Raw genomic sequence first — 19,288 nt, 5'->3', positions numbered from 1 at the left:
CAGCCACGGGGAGACCACTGGGGGAGGGGTTCAGGAGGGACCTGGGCTTTTCCCCAGGGACACCCTGGACTGGCCCCACAGCCACCAGGTGGGCTGGAAGCTACGTGGGGCAAGTATAGCTGCGTGTGCACTCCCACATGTGTGCACCTTCACCTCTAGGCGGAGTGAGTGGGAGAGTGAGCCTTGGTAGCGGAGAGCTGTGGTGCAGGGAGAAACCAAAACAGGGACCCGAGTTTGGAAACACTACGTGCACGCCCAAGCAGCCATACGTGCCCGCGGTGGCATGTGACTATGCATGTGTATGCCTCTGTGTCTCTGGGCAGGCCTTGGGTACATGCTGTGCTTTGTGGAAGCCCTGGGAACCAAGACTACACTAGGAATCTAGCTTTCCAGGGGGCCTCCCTGGGGCCCAGGCTCTGCTTCCCAGACCCACCCACAGAGGACACTTGGGGAGCCTGGAGATGAAGCCCACTATCTTGTGAAGGGCCGTGCTGCTGCTGGTTCCTGGGGAAGTGGGCTGCTCCTGGTGCATGCAGGGGTGTGTGTGGCTCCCCACTGAGCTGGGCAGAGGTCATTGGCCTGAAAGGAGGAGCCCAGGACCCAAGCCCAGCCATCCCTGACCCAGCTGTTGCCTCCCCTTTGCAGAGCCTCTGTGTTATCGCTGTGGGTTGGAGACAATCCTCTGGTTGCCAGGGGGTTGGTGAGGACACAGATGCCACAAAGAACACCACAGTGGACACAGCAGCAGGCCATGTGGAAGGCCGAGCAGTTATTATTGTGAATGCCCTGGGACTGCAGGTCTCTTCCACCTGCCCCACCACCACATCTGCTCAGACAGCTGGAGTCGGTCACAACTGGAATGTGCTGGGGAAAGAGTCCACAACAGCTCTAGTCATGGCCCCACTCCCTGACACCCAAAGTTCAGCAACAGGGCTAAGGTCCTAGGGTCCTGAGGACCCCCTCCCTTGGAGGTGGGCAACAGCAGGGCAAGGCATGGGCAGCACCCGCTGGCCTCATGGGCTGGCTGGTTGCTCCACACAGCTGGGCTCTGGAGCAGGTACCTGGCTGGAGGGTTGCACAGCCTGCACTGTCTCCTCCAGGCTGCCGCTGGGGAACACCACGTAGCGTGTGGCCGTCAGCCCTAGTGGCTCCCGCAGGTTCTCCTTGCTGTGCCAGATGCCGTAGCCGAAATACACGGCGAGTCCTGTAGGGGTGCAACAAGCCTGAGGGGAGCTCCCCACCCCACTCACCCTCCTCCTGTAGCCATGAAGGGTCCTGACCCCCACGGTCCTGCCAAGCCCCACTCACCAACCAGCAGCCAGATGCAGAAGCGCAGCCAGGTCAGGTAGCTCAGCTTCAGCATGAGACAAATGTTGAGGAGGATGCTCAGGGCTGGAGTCAGGGGCACCAGGGGGATCTGAGGGGACAAGGATGGGGCTGGGCTGGGCTACAAGAGAGATCTGCCAGCCCACGGCCCGACTTCATGGAAAACCACAGAGCCTTTCTGCACCTCTGGAGAATCTGAGGGTGTCCCTGGGTGGTGAAAACGGTTAACGTGCTCAGCTGCTGACCAAAAGGTTGGTGGTTTGAACCCACCCAGAGGCACTTAAGAAGAAAGGCCTGGTGATCTGTTCCCAAAAGGTCACAACCTTGAAAACCCTATGAAGCGCGGTTCTACTCTGCACTTATGGGGTCACTGTGAGTTGTAATCAATACCATAGCAACCAGTTTGGGTTTTTTTGGTTTGGTGATTTTGGAGACAAGCTCCAGCTCACCATACAGAAAGACAGCGGGTATGCAAATAGTGGCCTCTTAGCCCTCCGAGCCTTTGTTCATTCTGTGGTAGCAGAGGAGAGAGGGTGAAGACCCCTGGACTTGGGGCTGTGGGAGGCTGGGCTGACAGTGAGGGGGTACTGGCTGGGGGAGGTACCTGGAAGGTGTCCTGCCGGTGCTGTTGCTGGTGGGCTCCCAGGACGAGGAGACTGAGCAGAAACATGCTGAAGCTGAGCAGGAGCAACAGGAGGTAGGCCCAGCGTGGGAGGTGAAGGGCTGAGTCCCCGAAGACCAGCACACAGCCCAGGGTGATGGCTGAGACCACCAGGATGCTGAGCGCCCACACTACGGCAGTACCTGGGCTGCACCTACTCAGGAAACCCAGGTAGGGTCTCAGGGCTGGTCGCAGCTGCCCGGGCTCGGAGGCTGCAGCCTGCCCAGTGCCCACCAGCTGTAGGTGGTCTGAGAAGGAGCTATGCTCCTTGGTCAGGGGGCCCGGGCTGGATGGGCCTGGGGAGCTGGATGGAGAGGCCTTCTGGAAGCGCAGCACGATGATGCTGGTGGCCACGAAGGTGTAGGCCAGCAGCGTGCCGATGGACAAGAACTGGACCAGTGCCTCAAGGTCCAGCAGCAGTGCCAGGAGGGCCATGAGGACCCCGAACACCAGGATGCCCACCACAGGCACCTGTGTCTGGGGGTGAACACGGGCAAACACTTGGAAGAAGAGCCCATCAGTGGCCATGGCATAGACGATGCGTGGCAGGGAGAAGAGGTTGCTGAGCAGGACGGTGTTCATGGCTGCAACAGAGAGTGGGGGGCTGGTCAGCACAGTGGACAGGCCTACTAGGGGCCTCTGTGGGGGGCCAGGGTACAGGCAGCCCCTTGGGAACACGGACTTGAGCACCTCCACCCAGGAATGGGACACTCCAGTTTAAGTCTCATTGGGGGATCTGACATGACGAAAACAGGTTCCTCTGCTCAGGAAAGGACCTGTAAGCATGTGCCTGAAATTGACATTCTAAGTACAACTAGTGGGGGAGTGTGAATGGGTCCTGAGTGGAGAGTTGCTAATAGATACAGCCTCCCTGGGCCCATTATACAGCTGGGAAAACTGAGACACAGATGGAGAAGACTCAGCACAGGAGGCTCCCCTTCTCTCCCTGCCTGTTCCCACCCTGCCCAGTCAGACCTCTCACCGCAGATGGAGCCAACTGCCACGATGAAGCCAGCCCAGCTGTAGCCACGCCGATAGAAGGCGTCAGCAAGCGCCGAGTCTGGGTCGAGGCTGTGCCAGGGCACCATGAGGGTGAGCACGGTGGAGACCAGGATGTAGGCACTAGCTGCCAGGCTGAGCGAGATGGCGATGGCCATGGGCACTGCCCGCTTTGGGTTTCGGGCCTCCTCGCTGGAGGCAGCAATGACATCAAAGCCCACAAAGGCGTAGAAGCAGGTGGCAGTGCCGGCCAGGATGCCCGAGAAGCCAAAGGGTGCAAAGCCGCCCTCCTCAGCGCTCCAGTTGTGTGGGCGGGCCAGGATGAAGCCCAGGGTGATGATGAAGAGGATGGCGCCCAGGCTGATGGCTGAGAAGGTGTGATTGAGCCAGGAAGAGACACGGGCTCCGCAGGAGACGAAGGCAGAGGCAAGGAGCAGGATGCCCGCAGCCAGGAAGTCTGGGTAGTGGGCCAGCAAAGGCACCTGCCAGACACCCAGGTGGGCCTCAGTGAAGTTTCGGATTTGGTGGCTGAAGATGGCATCCAGGTAGCCACTCCAGGCTCGGGCCACGGCGGCACCACCTATGAGGTACTCAAGAAGCACATTCCAGCCGATGAGGAAGGCCCACAGCTCACCCATGGACACGTAGGTGAACAGGTAGGCAGAGCCCGTGCGGGGCACGCGTGCTCCAAACTCCGCGTAGCACAGGGCCGCTAGCAGAGAGGCCACAGCGGCCACGGTGAAGGACACCAACACGGCGGGGCCAGCCATCTCCTTGGCCACAGTGCCTGTGAGTACATAGAGGCCTGACCCCACCATGCCACCCACACCCAGCAGGGTAAGGTCCAGCATGGACAGGCAGCGCCGCAGTGATGTGTCCATGGTGGACTCCTCCAGTGGCTTTAGCCGATTCAGCTTCTGGCAGAAGCGAGACAGGCTGGCAGCACTGGGCAGTCCTTGGGCCATAGTGGATAGCAGAGATGGGCACAGGACCAGCCGGCACCTGTCTGGGACAAAGAGGAATGACAGGCTGCCCAGCCAGGTCCTGGCCAGCCTTCAGTCCCTCCTGGACGGTGCACCCCCAGCCCTCTCCCTGTCCCCCACCCTGAGCACCTGGGTACTGGGCATGGTGGGCCTGTTGGAGAGCAGGGGTCAGGGTCTGCAGGCAGGGGGTCACATAGGGAAGCATGAGAGGTCCCGTCTGCCCCTCTGGGCAGGGGGAGGAGACCTGGTGGAGCTGCACCTGGAGGGGAGCAGGGTGGCACTGAGAGTGGGGAGGGGACAGCTCCAGGGAGCACTAGCTGGGAACCACTCCGTGGTCTGGTATCCAGAGCTAGGTGGAAACGTGAGGCTTCCCGGGACCTGGGCCAGACCGCTAGGATCCGGAACAGGAGCGGCTCGGCGGCCCGGGCGTGGCCCAATCGGCTACCGGGCCTCAGACAGCTGTGATCGCTCCCCCCTAACCCCCACCCTCGGGATGGTGGATGAGCGCGACGGCTGGAGTCGGGGGTGCCTGGGCCCTGCGCCCTGAAACCGAAGCCCAGTGCACCTCCCCTCGCCACGAAACGTCGCCGCGGCCAGAGCCAGCTTCACCGCGCCCCTGTCCCTAGGCACTAGAGCTTTCGCCCCGGCCAGGGCCTCAGCACCCACTGCGACCCACCTGCCGCCGCAGCCGCCACCTCTGCCACTGCCGCTCTGAGCGCTGCGCCGGCTCCTCTCGCCCCGCCCGCCGGCACTGACTGTGCGCAGGGCCCGCCCCCACTCCGCGTCCGGATCCTGCACACCGCTCCGCGCCCCCACCCGGCGCCCAGATCCCGCCCGCCGCGCCCCTACCCACTACTCAGACACCATACGCCGGCCCGCGCCCCCACCCCAGGACTCTAATCCCGCACGCCACCGCCGCTTGCACTCAGCACACGGCCCTCTGGCCCCAGCTCTGCTCCGAGATTCCACGCACGGCTCAGCACTCGCGGTCACACACGCGCACCCCCACGCAGCCAGATAGCCCACCTACACCTACCTCACCAAATCAAGACCAGAGCTCACCAGGTTCTGAGGAAGCTGTTTCACTGGGCGGATTCACGGATGAGAAAGTCAGGACCATCAGATAAATGACTTAGCCAAGGTCACCAGGATGGGCTTGGGGGCGGAGTTAAGGGCAGATCTGGGACTCCAGAGCCCACCTACTTTCCATTGTGGCAGACTCCCGCCTTGAACCCTCACCCTAACACATATACCCCACCCACCTGAGCACCATCCAGGGCCCCCCACACTGGGTGACTGGGGGCTGGGCAGCTCTGGGCCATCCTGCACCTCTCTGGTACAATGGAATGGCAGTAAGTCAGGTCACACCTTGGGAAGAGAGAGCACTTAGTTTCTGTGAACCAGCCGCCAAGTGCCACCAGCTACAGACAATGCCCCTGAAAGGAAGGCAAGAAACCTCGGGGGACAGCCTGCGTGGGGCCTCCAGCATGGGCTCACCCAGGACCCTCCCATGTTAACGGAGCCCCCATCAGGCTGCGGCTCATGCGTATCAATGGACATAAGCGAGAGCTCCCCTTCTCCCTACTGAGCCCACTCACTCCATGCCAGTCCCCACACCAGCAGGTGATCCCCCATCATACAACAATCACAAGCCCCCCCTCAGGTTTATTTATTCTTGGGGCTGAAGGGTCTTCATCCTTCTGCTGTTCCCACTTCTCTGAAAGTGAAAAAGTTGACATTAACTTGTTCACAGCAAAACGACAGCAACCAAACCAAACCAAACCCATTACCGTCTAGTCAATTCTGACTCCAAGCAAAGCAAAATCAAAACCAAACAGGCATTCTTTTCCCCCAGAACGTTATATAAGTTTTCAGCTTTATATGTGGTTCGTGGAACTGGATCTTTGTGGCACCTAGAGTCTTACTGGCTCAATGGGCTAATGACAGGATGGTGGACTCCTGGACAGGATAGTACCACTTGGAATGCTGTGCCTTAGGAATAGGAGCCTTAGGCCCTTTCAATATATAGTTGATACTGTCTTGAGCAACAGATAACATCTTCCCCACCCCATCTCAGTGTTGCCTAAACATAACTGAATAGACTTCCTTTGTCCTGAAATGTCAGGTAAATTTAGAAAAATGCAATTCAAATCAAGAGGCTGATGCAGTTTTGTAATGGGAACTTCCCTTCAGGCCTTACTGATGGCAACTTAAGAGCTGGTGTGTAGTGGGTCAGAGTACTGACTTCTAGTTTATCCAGAGAAGGTTCTCACCACGTCCTCTTTCATAGGCACTAACGTATAATGGACGTTGAGGCCAATCTTTTTTTTTTTTTTGGGGGGGGGGCGATGGATAAAAGGATAAAAAGATGTATGACAAAACATTTGCCAATTCAACAATTTTTACATGTACAATTCAGTCACATTGATTACTTTCATCATGTTGTGCAACCATCACCACTATCCTTTTCCAAATTATTCTACCACCCTTAACAGAAATCCAGTGCCCCTAAGCAATGACTCCCTCCCACCCCTGGTAACCAAAAACCAAACCAGTTGCCATGGAGTTGATTCTAGCTCATGGGGACCCATGTTTGTCAGAGTAGAACTGTGCTCCATAGGGTTTTCAATGACTGATTTTTCAGAAGTAGATTGCCAGGACTTTCTTCTGAGGCACCTCTGGGTGGATTTGAACCTCGTTCAATGGTAAAAACATCACAAAGTTCAGTAAAGCAAAAAGAAAGTTTTATTTGGCATATATTCAAAAAGGCAAAAATGGGAAGCGGACAAGCATGCTGCCAGAGCCAATGTCTGCCCCAGTCCAAGGAAATATTACAGAACAGACAAAAGTGGGAAAACAGACAAGCATGCTGCTAGAGCGATGTTTGACTGAGAATCATCAGCATATATTAACATTACCAATGGGCAAAACCACTGAAAGTTTTACTTTTTCACAGATTGACTAGAAACTGTGATCCTACATTTTGAATTGTCTTTTTTAACAATTGTTGGTACAGGTTTCAGTAATGACAATCAGGAGGGTCTTCATTGGTCCAACAAATCTTACTATTCACTAAATGCTAATAGAAAAAGAGGAGAGTGGAAAGTATGTGGGTCTTTTGTGCTGTATTTCACGATTTGTATATGTGAAAGCTTCTCTAAAAGGTGTTTTCCAAGATTGTCCTAGTTAACCTCTTTATACCCCAGGGCTCAGTTGAGTGTCCTTGTGAGTCCTTATGAGTCCAGCTCCAGCTAGGTCACATTTTTAGGACAGGGAATAATGGCTTCAATATTATCTCCTAAATCAACTTCCAACCCTTTGGTTAGCAGCTGAGTGCATTAACCATTTGCACCACCAGGGATGTCCTACCCCTGGTAACCACTAACGAACTTTGGTCTCTATATATTTACCTACTTCATATAAATAGAATTAGACAATATTTGTCCTTTTGTATCTGATTTATTTCACTCACCATAATGTTTTCAAGGTTCATCCATGTCTTAGCATGTATCAGAACTTCATTTCTCTTTATGGATGAGTAACACTCCATTGTATGGCTGTATCATACAATGTTCATCCATGCTGTAACATGTATCAGTATTTCATGTTTATCCCTTCATCTGTTGATGGCTGTTTCCACCTTTTGGCTATTGTAAATAATGCTGCAATGAACATTTGTGTACAGGTTTCTGTTTGTGTTCCTGCTTTCAAGACTTTTGGGTATATATCTAGGATTGGGATTGCTGGGTCATATGGTAGGTTCTATGATTAACTTTTTGAGGAACTGCCAAACTGTTTTCCACAGCTGTGAATTTTAAAATGCCAGGGATATGGCTGGGGGAAGTGCTTGGATTCCACTGAGCAAGGAAGTTACATGCAGCAGCTCCATGGAGATGCAGTAAAGATCAAGTACCAAAATAGAAGAGGAAGGAACACATCCCAGCTTATTCTACAAGGCCAGTATTACCCTGATACCCAAACCAGACAGGTATCACAAGAAAAGAAAGCTAGAGACAAATATCCCTTATATAGACACAAAAATCCTCAACCAAAAAAGCATTTGACAAAATCCAATGCTTTTTCATGATGAAAAGCACTCAACAAACGAGGAATAGAAAGGAATTTCTTTAACCAGATAAAATCCATCTATGAAAAATCCACAGCTAGCAACATACTTAATAGTGAAAGACTGAAAGCTTTCCTTCTAAGATCAGAAACAGGACAAGGATGCCTGCTGCTAATCAATATTGTACTGGAGGTTCTAGCCAGGGCAATTAGGCAAGAAAAGTAAATAGAAGGCATCCAGGTTGGAAAGGAAGAAGTAAAAGTAATCTTTTCACAGATAACATAATCTTGCATATAGAAAATCCTAAGGAATCAACACACACAGATACAAAAACTGTTGGAGATAATAAATGAGTTCTGCAAGATTGCAGGATGCGAGCTCAATATGCTAAAATCAATTGCAGTTCTATACAGTAGCAATGAGCCAACCAAAAATGAAACTAAGAAAACAATTCCATTATAATAGCATCACAAATAATAAAATACTTACAGATAAATTTTTCAAAAGAAGTGCAAGACTTGTATATTGCAAAATTCCAAAACTTCATTGAAAGAAATTAAAGAAGACCCAAACAAATGAAAAGACACCCTGTGTTCATGGATCAGGGGTGGAATATTATTCAGCCATAAAAATGAATAAAATATTTTCTGAATTTCTTTAAAGGTGGTGGAATAATTGGAAAAGAATAGTTGTAATAGTCGCACATCTTGAACATAACCAGTGCCACTGAATTGTACATGTAAAAAATTGTTGAATTGGCAAATGTTTTGTTATATTCCTTTTCACCACAATAAAGAAAAAGAATGAAATACTGATACATGCTACTGCATGGATGAACTTGGAAAACATTATGCTAAATTACAGAAGCCAGACACAAAAGACCACACATTGTATGATTCCAGCTATATGAAATGTCCAAAATAGGCAAAACCATGGAGACAGACAGATCAGTGGTTACCATGGGCTTGGGAGAGGAGGAAATGGAGAACTACTAATAGGTGAAAATGTTCTAAAATTAGGTAGTGTGATGAGTGTCTGTTAAAGGAGCAGAGTAAGAAGTTCAGAGACTGCCTGCACTCATCACTTCTATTCAACATTGTATTAGAGGTCCTACCCAGAGCAGTAAGATAAGAAAAAGAAATTAAAGTTATCCAGATTGGAAAAGTAGGAGTAAAATTACCTGTTTCGTGGATGACATGTTCCTATATATAGAAAATCCAAAACACCTGCCAGAAAGCTTCTAACGGAATTTAGCAGAGTTGCAGGGTACAAGGAAAACAAACAAATATCCATTGGGTTTCTATACACCAGCAGTGAGAAATCTGAAAAGGAAACTATGGAAATGATTTCATTTACAATAGCATCTAAGAGAATAAAGTACCTAGGAATAAAATGTATAAGATTTATACAATGAAAATTATAAAACACTGCTGAAAGAGATTAAAGAAAACTTAAAGGGACAGTTTGCTCTGTAAATTTTCACCTAAAGCAAAAAATAAAGAAAAAAAGGACAGATGTTCTATGTTCATGGGTTGGAAGACTTAGTATTGTTAAGATGTCAGTACTACCCAAAGCAATCTGTAGATTCAATGAAACTCCAATAAAAACTCTAACAGCCTTCTTTACAGAAATGCAAAACCAATCCTCAACTTTATATGGAATGGCAAGAGGCCCCAAATAGCTAAAGCAATGCTGAAAAAGAACAAACTAGGGGGCTCACACTTCCTGATTTTAAGACATATTTATGAAATGGTGGGAGTAGTGGTAGTAGCATTGTCAGACCTTGCCTAATTTCAGGAGCCATGGTGCTACAGTGGTTAAGAGCTCGGCTGCTAACCAAAAGGTTGGCAATTCGAATCCACCAGCTGCTTCTTGTAAACCCTATAAGTCAGTTCTACTCTGTCCAATAGGGTCACTATGAGTTGGAATTGACTCCACCGCAATGGGTACATATATAATGTGAATCAAGATCAGCCCAAGGCTGATTCCTATGAGGTAAAGATCAGATATACCTCTCCACCCTCCAACCTTTTTACCAATTCTGACACCAGTCATCTGCCCCACGGCACTCTCTACTCTGCTTGGTTTGATAGTCTGTTGAAATGACCACACAGAACTCACAGACCATACTTAAACTCTGAGAGTTTATTAAGGAAGTGACAGTGTACAACTAGGGATCAAGATTAATAGGCTACAGCTCAGGATCAGGAAGCATGTACGCAGTCTCCCTTCTTCAGTACAGGACAGCTCTCTCAGCCCCTCTCCCCCATGCAGGTCTCCGCTCAGATCCCCCAGGACAAGCCTCCTCTCTGCCCCCTGAGGACAGGCTCCTCTGGGCCCTGCCATCTGTCTGTCACTGCCAGCTCTGCCACAGAGCCCCTTCCAGGCCTCTCAATGTCTTCAAAGTTACAGCCCTTGACCTGTGTTACATACAGCTCTTTTAAGAGGTTCCTTGCCTCCTCTCTCTCTGTTTCTTCCTTCTGCTTCTTCTTGCTTCTTTCTGTCTCAAAAATCTCTGTGGGGTTGGCTGCATATATACACAACTCCTAGTCAATTTCAAGGCATAAGTCCTCCTAGCGGGGGGCCACAAACTGAACAATACCCTCTTGGTAGGCCACTGACACTTCATTTGCACAATAGGCTATAGTCACCTTATTTGCACAGTTCATAGTCACTTCAAGGAGCCCTAGTGGTGCAGTTGTTAAAGCACTCAACTGCTAACCAAAAGGTTGGCAGTTCAAACCCATCAGTGGCACTGCTGGAGAAAGATGTGGCAGGCTGCTTCCGTAAAAATTTACAGCCTTGGAAAACCTGTGGGGCAGTTTCTACTCTGTCCTGAGGGCAGCTATGAGTTGGAATCCACTCCACGGCAGTGAGTTTGGTATTTTTGATTTATAGTCACTTCATTTACGTAGTATACTGATCAGTCCCTGCAAGGTGCATGCCAATCACAGGGACAGGCTGCAGCCCAGGACAAAAAGTATCAAAGTTGTTTACAGCTTATCCAGGAAAAGTCAATCAACCTGGACAAACGTAACAAACCCTCCGGGGTAGAAAACTAGGGAAAAGCTTACTCCTCAGGGTTTAGGGGAAAAATCTCTCAAGCTGTTTTTTCCAAAGAACCAAGGCAAAAGGCTACATAAAGGAACTCATTTTACCGCAATATTATACAGCTACAGTAATTAAAACAGCCTCGTACTGGTATAACAATAGACACATAGACCAATGGAATAGAATTGAGAGTCCAAAAATAAACCCACACGTATTTGGTCAATTGATTTTTGACAAGGGTGTTAAGTTCATTCAATGGAGAAAGACAGTCTCTTCAATAAATGGTGCTGGGAAAATTGGATTTCCACGTGCAAAAATATGAAATAGGATCTATGCCTCACACCACACACAAAAACAAGTTCAAAATGGATTAAAAACCTAAATGTGAAAATTAAAGAAAATGCAGGGCCAAGGCTGTTGGGCCTAGCTTTTAACAATGGATTATTTAACACAATAACAAAAGCAGGAACAGCAAAAGACAAAATAAATGTGACCTCATAAAAATTAAAAACTTCTGTTCATCAAAAGACTTTACCAAAAAAGTGAAGAGACAAGCTACCAATGGCAGAATATCTTTGGAAACCATATATCTGACAAGAATCTAGTAACCAAAGTATATATAAAACTTTGACAACTTAACGGCAAAAGACAAACAACCCAATCAAAAACTGGACAAAAGACTTGAATAGACATTTCACCAAAGAGGATTCAAACGGCCACCAAACACATGAAAAGATGCTCAGCATCATTAGTCATCAGAGAGATGCAAATCAAAACCACAATGAGATATCATTTCACTCCCACTAGGATGGCTAAGATTAAAAAAATAAAACAGAAAATAACAAATGTTGGTGAAGATGTGAGAATTGGAACCCTTATCCATTGTTGGTGGGAATGCAAAATGGCACAGCTGTTGTAGAAAACAGTGTGGCAGTTCCTCAAAAAGCAAAAAATAAAACTGCCATATAACCCAGCAATTCCACTTCTAGGTATATACCCAAAGACTTGAAAGCAGAGACTCAAACACAGACTTGTACACCATTGTTCTTTGCAGCACTATGCACAATAGCCAAAAGGTGGAAACAACCTAAATGCCCATCAGTGGATGAATGGATAAACAAAATGTGGTACACACAGACAATAGAATCCTACTTATCCAGTCGGAGAAATGAAGTCTTGACCAAAACCAAACAACAACAACAAAAAAACAACTCTGACTCATAGAGACCCTATAGGACAGAGTAGAACCGCCCCATAGGGTTTCCAAGGAGTGGCTGGTGGATTCAAACCCCTGATACTTTGATTAGCAGCTATAGCTCTTAACCACTGTGCCACCAGGGCTCCAGAGTTATCATATGACCCAGCAATTCCACTCCTACATATATACTCAAAATAATTGAAAACATATGTTCACACAAAAACTTGTACATGAATGTTCATAGCAGCATTATTTCTATTAGCCAAAAAGTGGAAACAACCCAAATGCCCATCACCTAAAGTTGGATATACTCAGCAAAAGGCAATGTATGCATACAATGGAATATTATTCAGCCATAAAAAGGACTGAAATTTCATACCACAATACGGATAAAGCTTGAAGACATTATGCTGAGTAAATCAAGTCAATCACAAAAGGATAAGTATGTATGACCTCACTCATATGAAAAGACAAAAACAGGCAAATGTATAGAGACCAAAGCTTATTAGTGGTTACGAGGGGTGGGAGGGAGGGAGAGAGGGGTGTTCTTTCTCACAAGGCACTGAGTTTCGGTTTACCATGATGGAAAAATTGCGTTGATTAAGAGTAGGGTTGCAAAGCCAATTATTTAAGTGCTGTCGATAAGCACCTATAAAAAGTTGAATTGGCAAAAGTTGTGTAATACATGTATTTACAACAACAACAAAAAAAGAGTAGCTGCGGAGACTGCTTATGTATAATCAAAAACCTCATGGAATTTGGTTCCTTGGTTTAAAGGTTTAGGGTCATGGTTTCATGGGACATCCTAGTTAATTGGTCTAATAACATGTTTAGCGCTTCTATTCTACTTTCTAGTTTGTTGTGTAATGCCTCGGGTCTTAAAAGCTTGCAAGCGGCCATCCAAGATACAACAATTGGTCTCTATTCGCTTGGAGCAACAGAGGAAGGAGAGTCAGGAATAGGGGGATGATATGGAATGTGTGGCTAATTGCCTCCATGAACAACTGCTCCCTTTGCCATGAGACCAGAAGAACTGGATGGTGCCCAGCTATCATTACTGAAAGTTTTGATCGAAGAGTCTGTAGAAGAATCCTGATTAAAACGGGGGAAACGCAGAAAGAAATTTCAAATTTTCATGGACTCCAGGCTTTCTGGAGCTGTGGAGACTGGATGAACCCCTGAAACTATTGCCCTGTGATAACCGTTAAACCTTAAACCAAAAATATCCCCTGATGTCTTCTTTAAACAAAAAACAGTTTAGCTTAATTAGTAAAGAATGTCTGTCGTAAGCATTGTGCGCTTTTGATATGAGATCAAAGTGACAACAGCAACTCAGAAGATTAAATAGCAACTTTAGAGGGCAGTGAGTTTATATTAATGGGGAAGGAACAATTCGGAAAAGGCGGGTAAGAATGGTTGCACAACTCGAAAAATATTATCAATGACAGTGATTGTACGTGTAGAAATTGCTGAATTGATGTATATTCTGCTGTGTATATTCTCAATAATGAAAAAATAGCATAAATAAATAAAAAAGAAGAAGTTCAGACTGTCTTTTCCCAATCAAGCCCCTTCTATCTGTTCCCTGTCTCTGGTCAAGGCACAGCCCCTCAACCTGCCAGCCAGCGTCATCGCCCCTCCCCCACGCCTCCAACCGTGCCCTGCTTCAAGTTACAAAACGATGTCCTGCCTTAAAGATATAAAAAGTTTATTTTTTCCTTTAAATAAAGACAATTAACAAACACAAGTAACTACCCCAACTACTAGATAAATTTAAAATACATTACATATATAAAAATAGTGCCTTTCAATCTTCTTAAAAAGGAATTATATTTTATCTTAAAACATATGTCAACCAAGTTACATCTACTCAGAAAAAAGGTCAGATTCTTTCCTGTCTTTGCAATGTCTTTAACAGATTGCCTGTGATACATCACATTCTTGTTTAATGCTTATTCAGTGATGAAATTGTTTTCGTTCTTCTACCTTCGTAAATTTTTTTCTTTTTTGTTAATAAAAATTTTTGTTTTTAATTATAGTTTTCCCAACACATGCTACATGTGACCTTGATGTCCTCATGTCCTTCTGTCTCCTGGAGTTCCCCTTTCTGTTAGTATCCAAATGAGATCTCTCAAATCAGCTTATGGGGGTGGGAGGAGGCAGGAAAGGAGGCTCTAGTTTCTCCTTAGTCAATCCTCACTGCCATTTTTTTCTCCATTTTAGCTAGTCTCCTGGAATTTTAGTCTTCTCTGCCCCCATTCTGGAACCTCCACCCCAACCTGCTATGCTCCCCAGGGCCAAGTACAGCCCAAAGTCTACCAGTCAAACCCCCCTGCATGTTGCTGCATACTACTCTCCAAACCCACTCCTCTCTATGAATTGGCTTCTCAGCCCTTCCTTCTTTCCAAGCTTTAGCTCTGACAATGGCAGTTAAGACTGTCCCTGCCTACTCCAGCCCTTACCAGGGGTGCAGTTCTCCCTTCAGTTCCTGTCAGCACCTCTCCCCATGGCTGTCCCTGGTTCCCTGAGCCTAGGTCAGGCTTCCCTGGGAAAGGTCCCACATCTACCTGTTTTCCAAACACCACTACCTGGAAGCCCCAGCTAGCTTCCTGACCCTTCTAACCCCCAGACTACACTCTTTCTGGAATCTGCCGGAGCAAGGGAAAAGCAGGTGGCCGAAGAGTTGGTCCCTTTGAATCTACTGGGGAAGGGAGGGCTCAAACTCAGACCTTTTGCACTGCCATTGTGAACGTTAACCCGTGCCTCCATTGATCTAGCAGTGGTAGGAAAAACAAACAAACTCAGTTGCTATGGAGTCAATTCCAACTCCTGTTGACCCCACATGTTACAGAGTAGAACTGTTCCATGGCGTTTTCTTGGCCGTTATCTTTATGAGGAGTCCCTGGGTGGCACAGTTACGCACTTGACTACTAGCCAACAGGTTGGCTGTTTGAACCCACCCAGAGGTGCCTTGGAAGATGGGCTAGGTGATCTGCTTCTGAATGATCACGGCCTTGAAAACCCTATGGAGCAGTTATATTCTGCCCACATGGGGTTGCTATGAGTTAGAATCAACTTGATGGCAACTAACAACAACAATCTTTACAGAAGCAGATCACCAGGCCTTTCTTCCTTGGTGCTGCTGGGTGGGTTTGAACTGCTAACCTTTAGGTTAGTAGACAAGCACAAACCATTTGCACCAGTAGGCAGGGTAACAAATATGTATTTTACATCAATGCTTTTAATTTATTTCAGCCATATCTTGTAGTCTCTATCTTCCGTTTGGGCCTGCCTTCTCTGTGAAAATTCCAGTTCTTTCCGGTTGTGCTTAAAAGAACCAAGAGAAAGGGCTCTTTCCTCCGTGGGGTAAACACAATCTCCCAGGGACCAGCAGCAGGAATGGGGGAAATCTACACGGGGAGTGGGGTGACTGGAGGGCGTCAGACACCCTACCAGGAAATTTGGAAATTTGAGTCTTTTCATCAAGGTGTGGGGGTACTTCTTTGGCCTCCTTCAATAAGCCCTTATGGAGTCTCCCGCCTCCCATCCTTCCCCTGCCTCACACTGCTGCCATATACTCCCCGTAAAGGGCCAATTCAACCTGCTTCCCACCCGTATCTGTTACTGGAAAGCCAAACTACTTGGTTTGGCCGTGGTCACACAAGCACCGCCCAGCACCTCTGGCGTTACCCACTTCACCGCAGCCCATGTGTCTGGTGGAACCTTTCAGCTCTCGGACCTCCCTGTCCCGCACCTGCCCTATCTACCTCACGTATCCTCCTCTCCTGCCTGGAAAATTTCTCATCATTCTTTCTTTCTCACCATTCTTTCTTAAACACACCCCTCCACTTCAGGTCTCCAAGTCTCTGGGAGGGCTGAATTAACCCCTCGTCGCCTCTCTCTCTCCGAGAGCTTCCCCACCACTTTCCATTTGGGATTTATCACGTGGTCTTGCAAGAAGCGGGTTAATTATGTTTGCCCCTGAAAACAGACCTGGAACTTAAGATTCTTACGAACCGGGACACTAACATTAGCACCAGCAAAACGTTGCTAACTTAATAGCCCCTAAATGTATTTGCATAAGTTTAAGTCTGCAAAGCCCCTTCGTAGTTAACTTGTAACTTTTGACACCCCTGTAAAGCCCTGTACTATGGCTGCATTTTACAGACGAACATATGGAGCTCAGCTAGTATAAGCTACAGCCAGGGGGTACCTTCTTCCCCCAGCTGCAGCCTCTCAGCAGTTGCTCAGCAAGTACCAGTCCAATTCCACCACTTCCCGCCACCGCAGCATGAGTCTTCTCTGGGGCCGCCACTTCCCGCCCAAAACACCGACCAATCAGAAGGTTTCACTTTACTGGGTGAGGAAAAGTGGCCAATCGCAATTGGAGTTCCAGGCCCACCCTGAAGGGGTGGGAGCCAATGGCAGTGGGCTGGGCAGCGAGCCAATCAGGGCGTTGCTGGTGCCTGATAGGCGGGCAGTTGGCAGCGGGGTGAGGGGATGAGCAGCGTTAGGATCAGCCCTATGGTGAGCTGGGGTCCGGCGGGATGGGTGGCAGCAAAGAGGCACAGGGGTCGTGGGGGGTGGCCCAGGAGGGGCGTGGGTGGGGGGTGTGAGTGGGGGACGACCAGGGAGCCTCGGGAGGTAGGCCTGAGGTGGCAGTGGGTTGTGGGGAGTGGAGGAGGCCTGCAGGGCCGTGGGGTTGTGGGCCCTGGGGCAGTGGCAGGCAGTGTCCCCCAGTGTCTCCCACGATGCAAAGTTGGGCCCAGACAGGGGACGGCACACTGGTCCAAGTGCCAGCTGCTCACTGCCCTCGTTCTGGGGCAGCGCCAAGAACTCCTTCCCTACTGTTCCTTTCCGAAGCAACACTCGTTTCTGCGCTTAATGTCTCCTGTTCCCCACTGCTGTGGTGCAAGCTCCTCCAGGACGTGTTAAAAAAAAAGTGTGCCGAGCCTAGAAATAACAGTGATCGAAAACAGTATATGCTGAAAAATCTTGCTTCTTCCATTGGATTTTTCTTTTTGGTTATAGTTCCTTTTTTTTTTTTTTTTTTAAAGGAAAACCAAGAAAACATGAATGGATAGGCTTATTTCCGTCCTTTCTTATGCCAAAAGTAGCACACAGTGTATATTTTGCTCCTTGCTTTTTCATTGCACTCAAAAAAGTTCTGCATTTCTCTATTGGCAAATAAAAATCTGTATTATTATTGGAAGAGCATAGTCAATGTTACTGGACTGTGCATGTAGAAATTTTTGAAATGGTGTATCTTTGGCTATGTGTATTTCCACCAAAAAAAAAGGTTGAGAAGTTAGAGGGTTGACATGTTGTGGGGTTGTTAACCAATGTCATAAAACAATATGTGTACTACTGTTTCATGAGAAACTTTGTTCTGTAAGCCTTCACCTGAAGTACAATTGAAAAAAAAAATCTGCGTTATTGTTTACAGCTGCATAGTAATTATCCCAGTGTGTGTCTGCACCGCAGGTTATTTAACCTGTTTTCTATCGCCAGGCACTTGGATGGCTTCCAGTCTTTTACATATAAAGCTTCAGTGAGTAACCCCTGCTACATGCCATTTCTTACGGGTGTAGCTGTATCTGGGATGGAAACCAGAAGTGGGACAGCTGTGATTTTGTAGATATTGTCAGGTTCCCTTCCATCAGCTATAAATGAGAATTTCTGTCTTTGCACAGCAGGTGAGGTTTTTACCTGTAGTCTGTGCATTTTTATATCCTCAGGTCATTGGTACCTATAGGTAATTGTTGAATTAATGCGTTAATAGTTTACACATCAATGGAACCCCACCAGCACCTCTGTCATTGAGCACATGGAAAACAAGGGGTGCACAAGAGACAGCTTTATCTGGAGAGAGGCCAGAACGACCCTTCAGCAGGGCCTTACAAAATCCAGTTCGTTATAACTGAAACACTGCCCGCTCCTGTGCCATTTTCACCATTGTTGCTGTGCTTGAGCCCATTGTTGCAGCCACTGTGTCAGTCCATCTTATTGAGGGTCTTCCTCTCTTTTACTGACCCTCTACTAAGCATGATGTCCTTCTCTAGGGACTGGTTCCTCCTGATAACACATCCAAAGTACGTGAGATAGTCTTGCCGTCTTCACTTCTAAGGAACATTCTGGCTGTATTTCTTCCAAGACAGATTTGTTTGTTCTTCTGACAGTCCATGCCAACACTGTAATTCAAAGGCATCAGTTCTTCGCTCTTCCTCATTCATTGTCCAGCTTCGTATGCATATGAAGTGACTGAAAATACCATGGCTTGGGTTAGGTGCACCTTAGTCCTCAAAGTGACACCTTTGCTTTTTAACACATTAAAGAGGTTTTTTCCCTCTTTAATTTCCCAATGCAATGTGTCCTTTGATTTCTTGACTGCTACTACAATGGGCGTTGATTGTGGATCCAAGTAAAATGAAATAATGACCCTATAGGACAGAGTAGAACTCCTTACAGAGTTTCCTAGGATGTACCGTTTATGGGAGCAGATTGCCATGTCTCTTCTTCCTTGGAGCTGCTGGTGGATTCGAACTGCTGACCTTTTGGTTAGCAGCCAAGCACTTAACCAATCACGCCACTAGGGCTCCTTTTTCCAGCACTATATTGGACAATATGCTGTTGTGATCCATAGGGTGATCCATTGACTCATTTTCAGAAGTAGATCAACAGGCCTCTTTTCCTAGTCTGTCTAGTCTGGAAGCACCTCTGAAACCTGTCTACCATGGGCGACCCTGCTGATATTTGAAAAACTGGTGGCGTAGATTATAGCATCATAGCAACACACAAGCTACCACAGTATCACAGACTGACAGACAGATGGTGAAAATGTTTTCTTGGAGTTGAATTATTCCAAGTGGAAAAGAAAAATATCTTTTATTATCTTCAGGATTAGAAGAAATTTGTGCATTTCACCATTTTTAGGAGCCGTTATTTTTCAAAGAGCTACTCAACCATTGTTTGTATGATATGGTCTTCTCAAGCAGAAATTCCTA

The 19,288-nt window shown here is 47.7% G+C and overlaps 1 protein-coding gene across 1 annotated transcript; it reads right to left on the bottom strand.

The window, feature by feature from the left end:
* Positions 1-1,013: 1,013 nt before the first annotated feature.
* Positions 1,014-3,951, bottom strand: SLC7A4 (solute carrier family 7 member 4). Its single transcript, XM_004386180.1, has 4 exons — positions 2,970-3,951; positions 1,931-2,571; positions 1,309-1,417; positions 1,014-1,204 (listed from the first exon to the last, which is right to left on the bottom strand). Exons 1-4 carry the CDS (start codon positions 3,949-3,951, stop codon positions 1,014-1,016), a joined length of 1,923 nt encoding a protein of 640 aa, XP_004386237.1.
* Between the last annotated feature and the right edge of the window lie 15,337 nt (positions 3,952-19,288).

Source organism: Trichechus manatus, unplaced genomic scaffold, assembly GCF_000243295.1.
Source record: "Trichechus manatus latirostris isolate Lorelei unplaced genomic scaffold, TriManLat1.0 scaffold00157, whole genome shotgun sequence".
Lineage (NCBI taxonomy): Eukaryota > Metazoa > Chordata > Mammalia > Sirenia > Trichechidae > Trichechus > Trichechus manatus.
The sequence above is the reverse complement of the archived record's forward strand: the minus strand, read 5'-3'. Positions and strand labels throughout refer to the sequence as shown.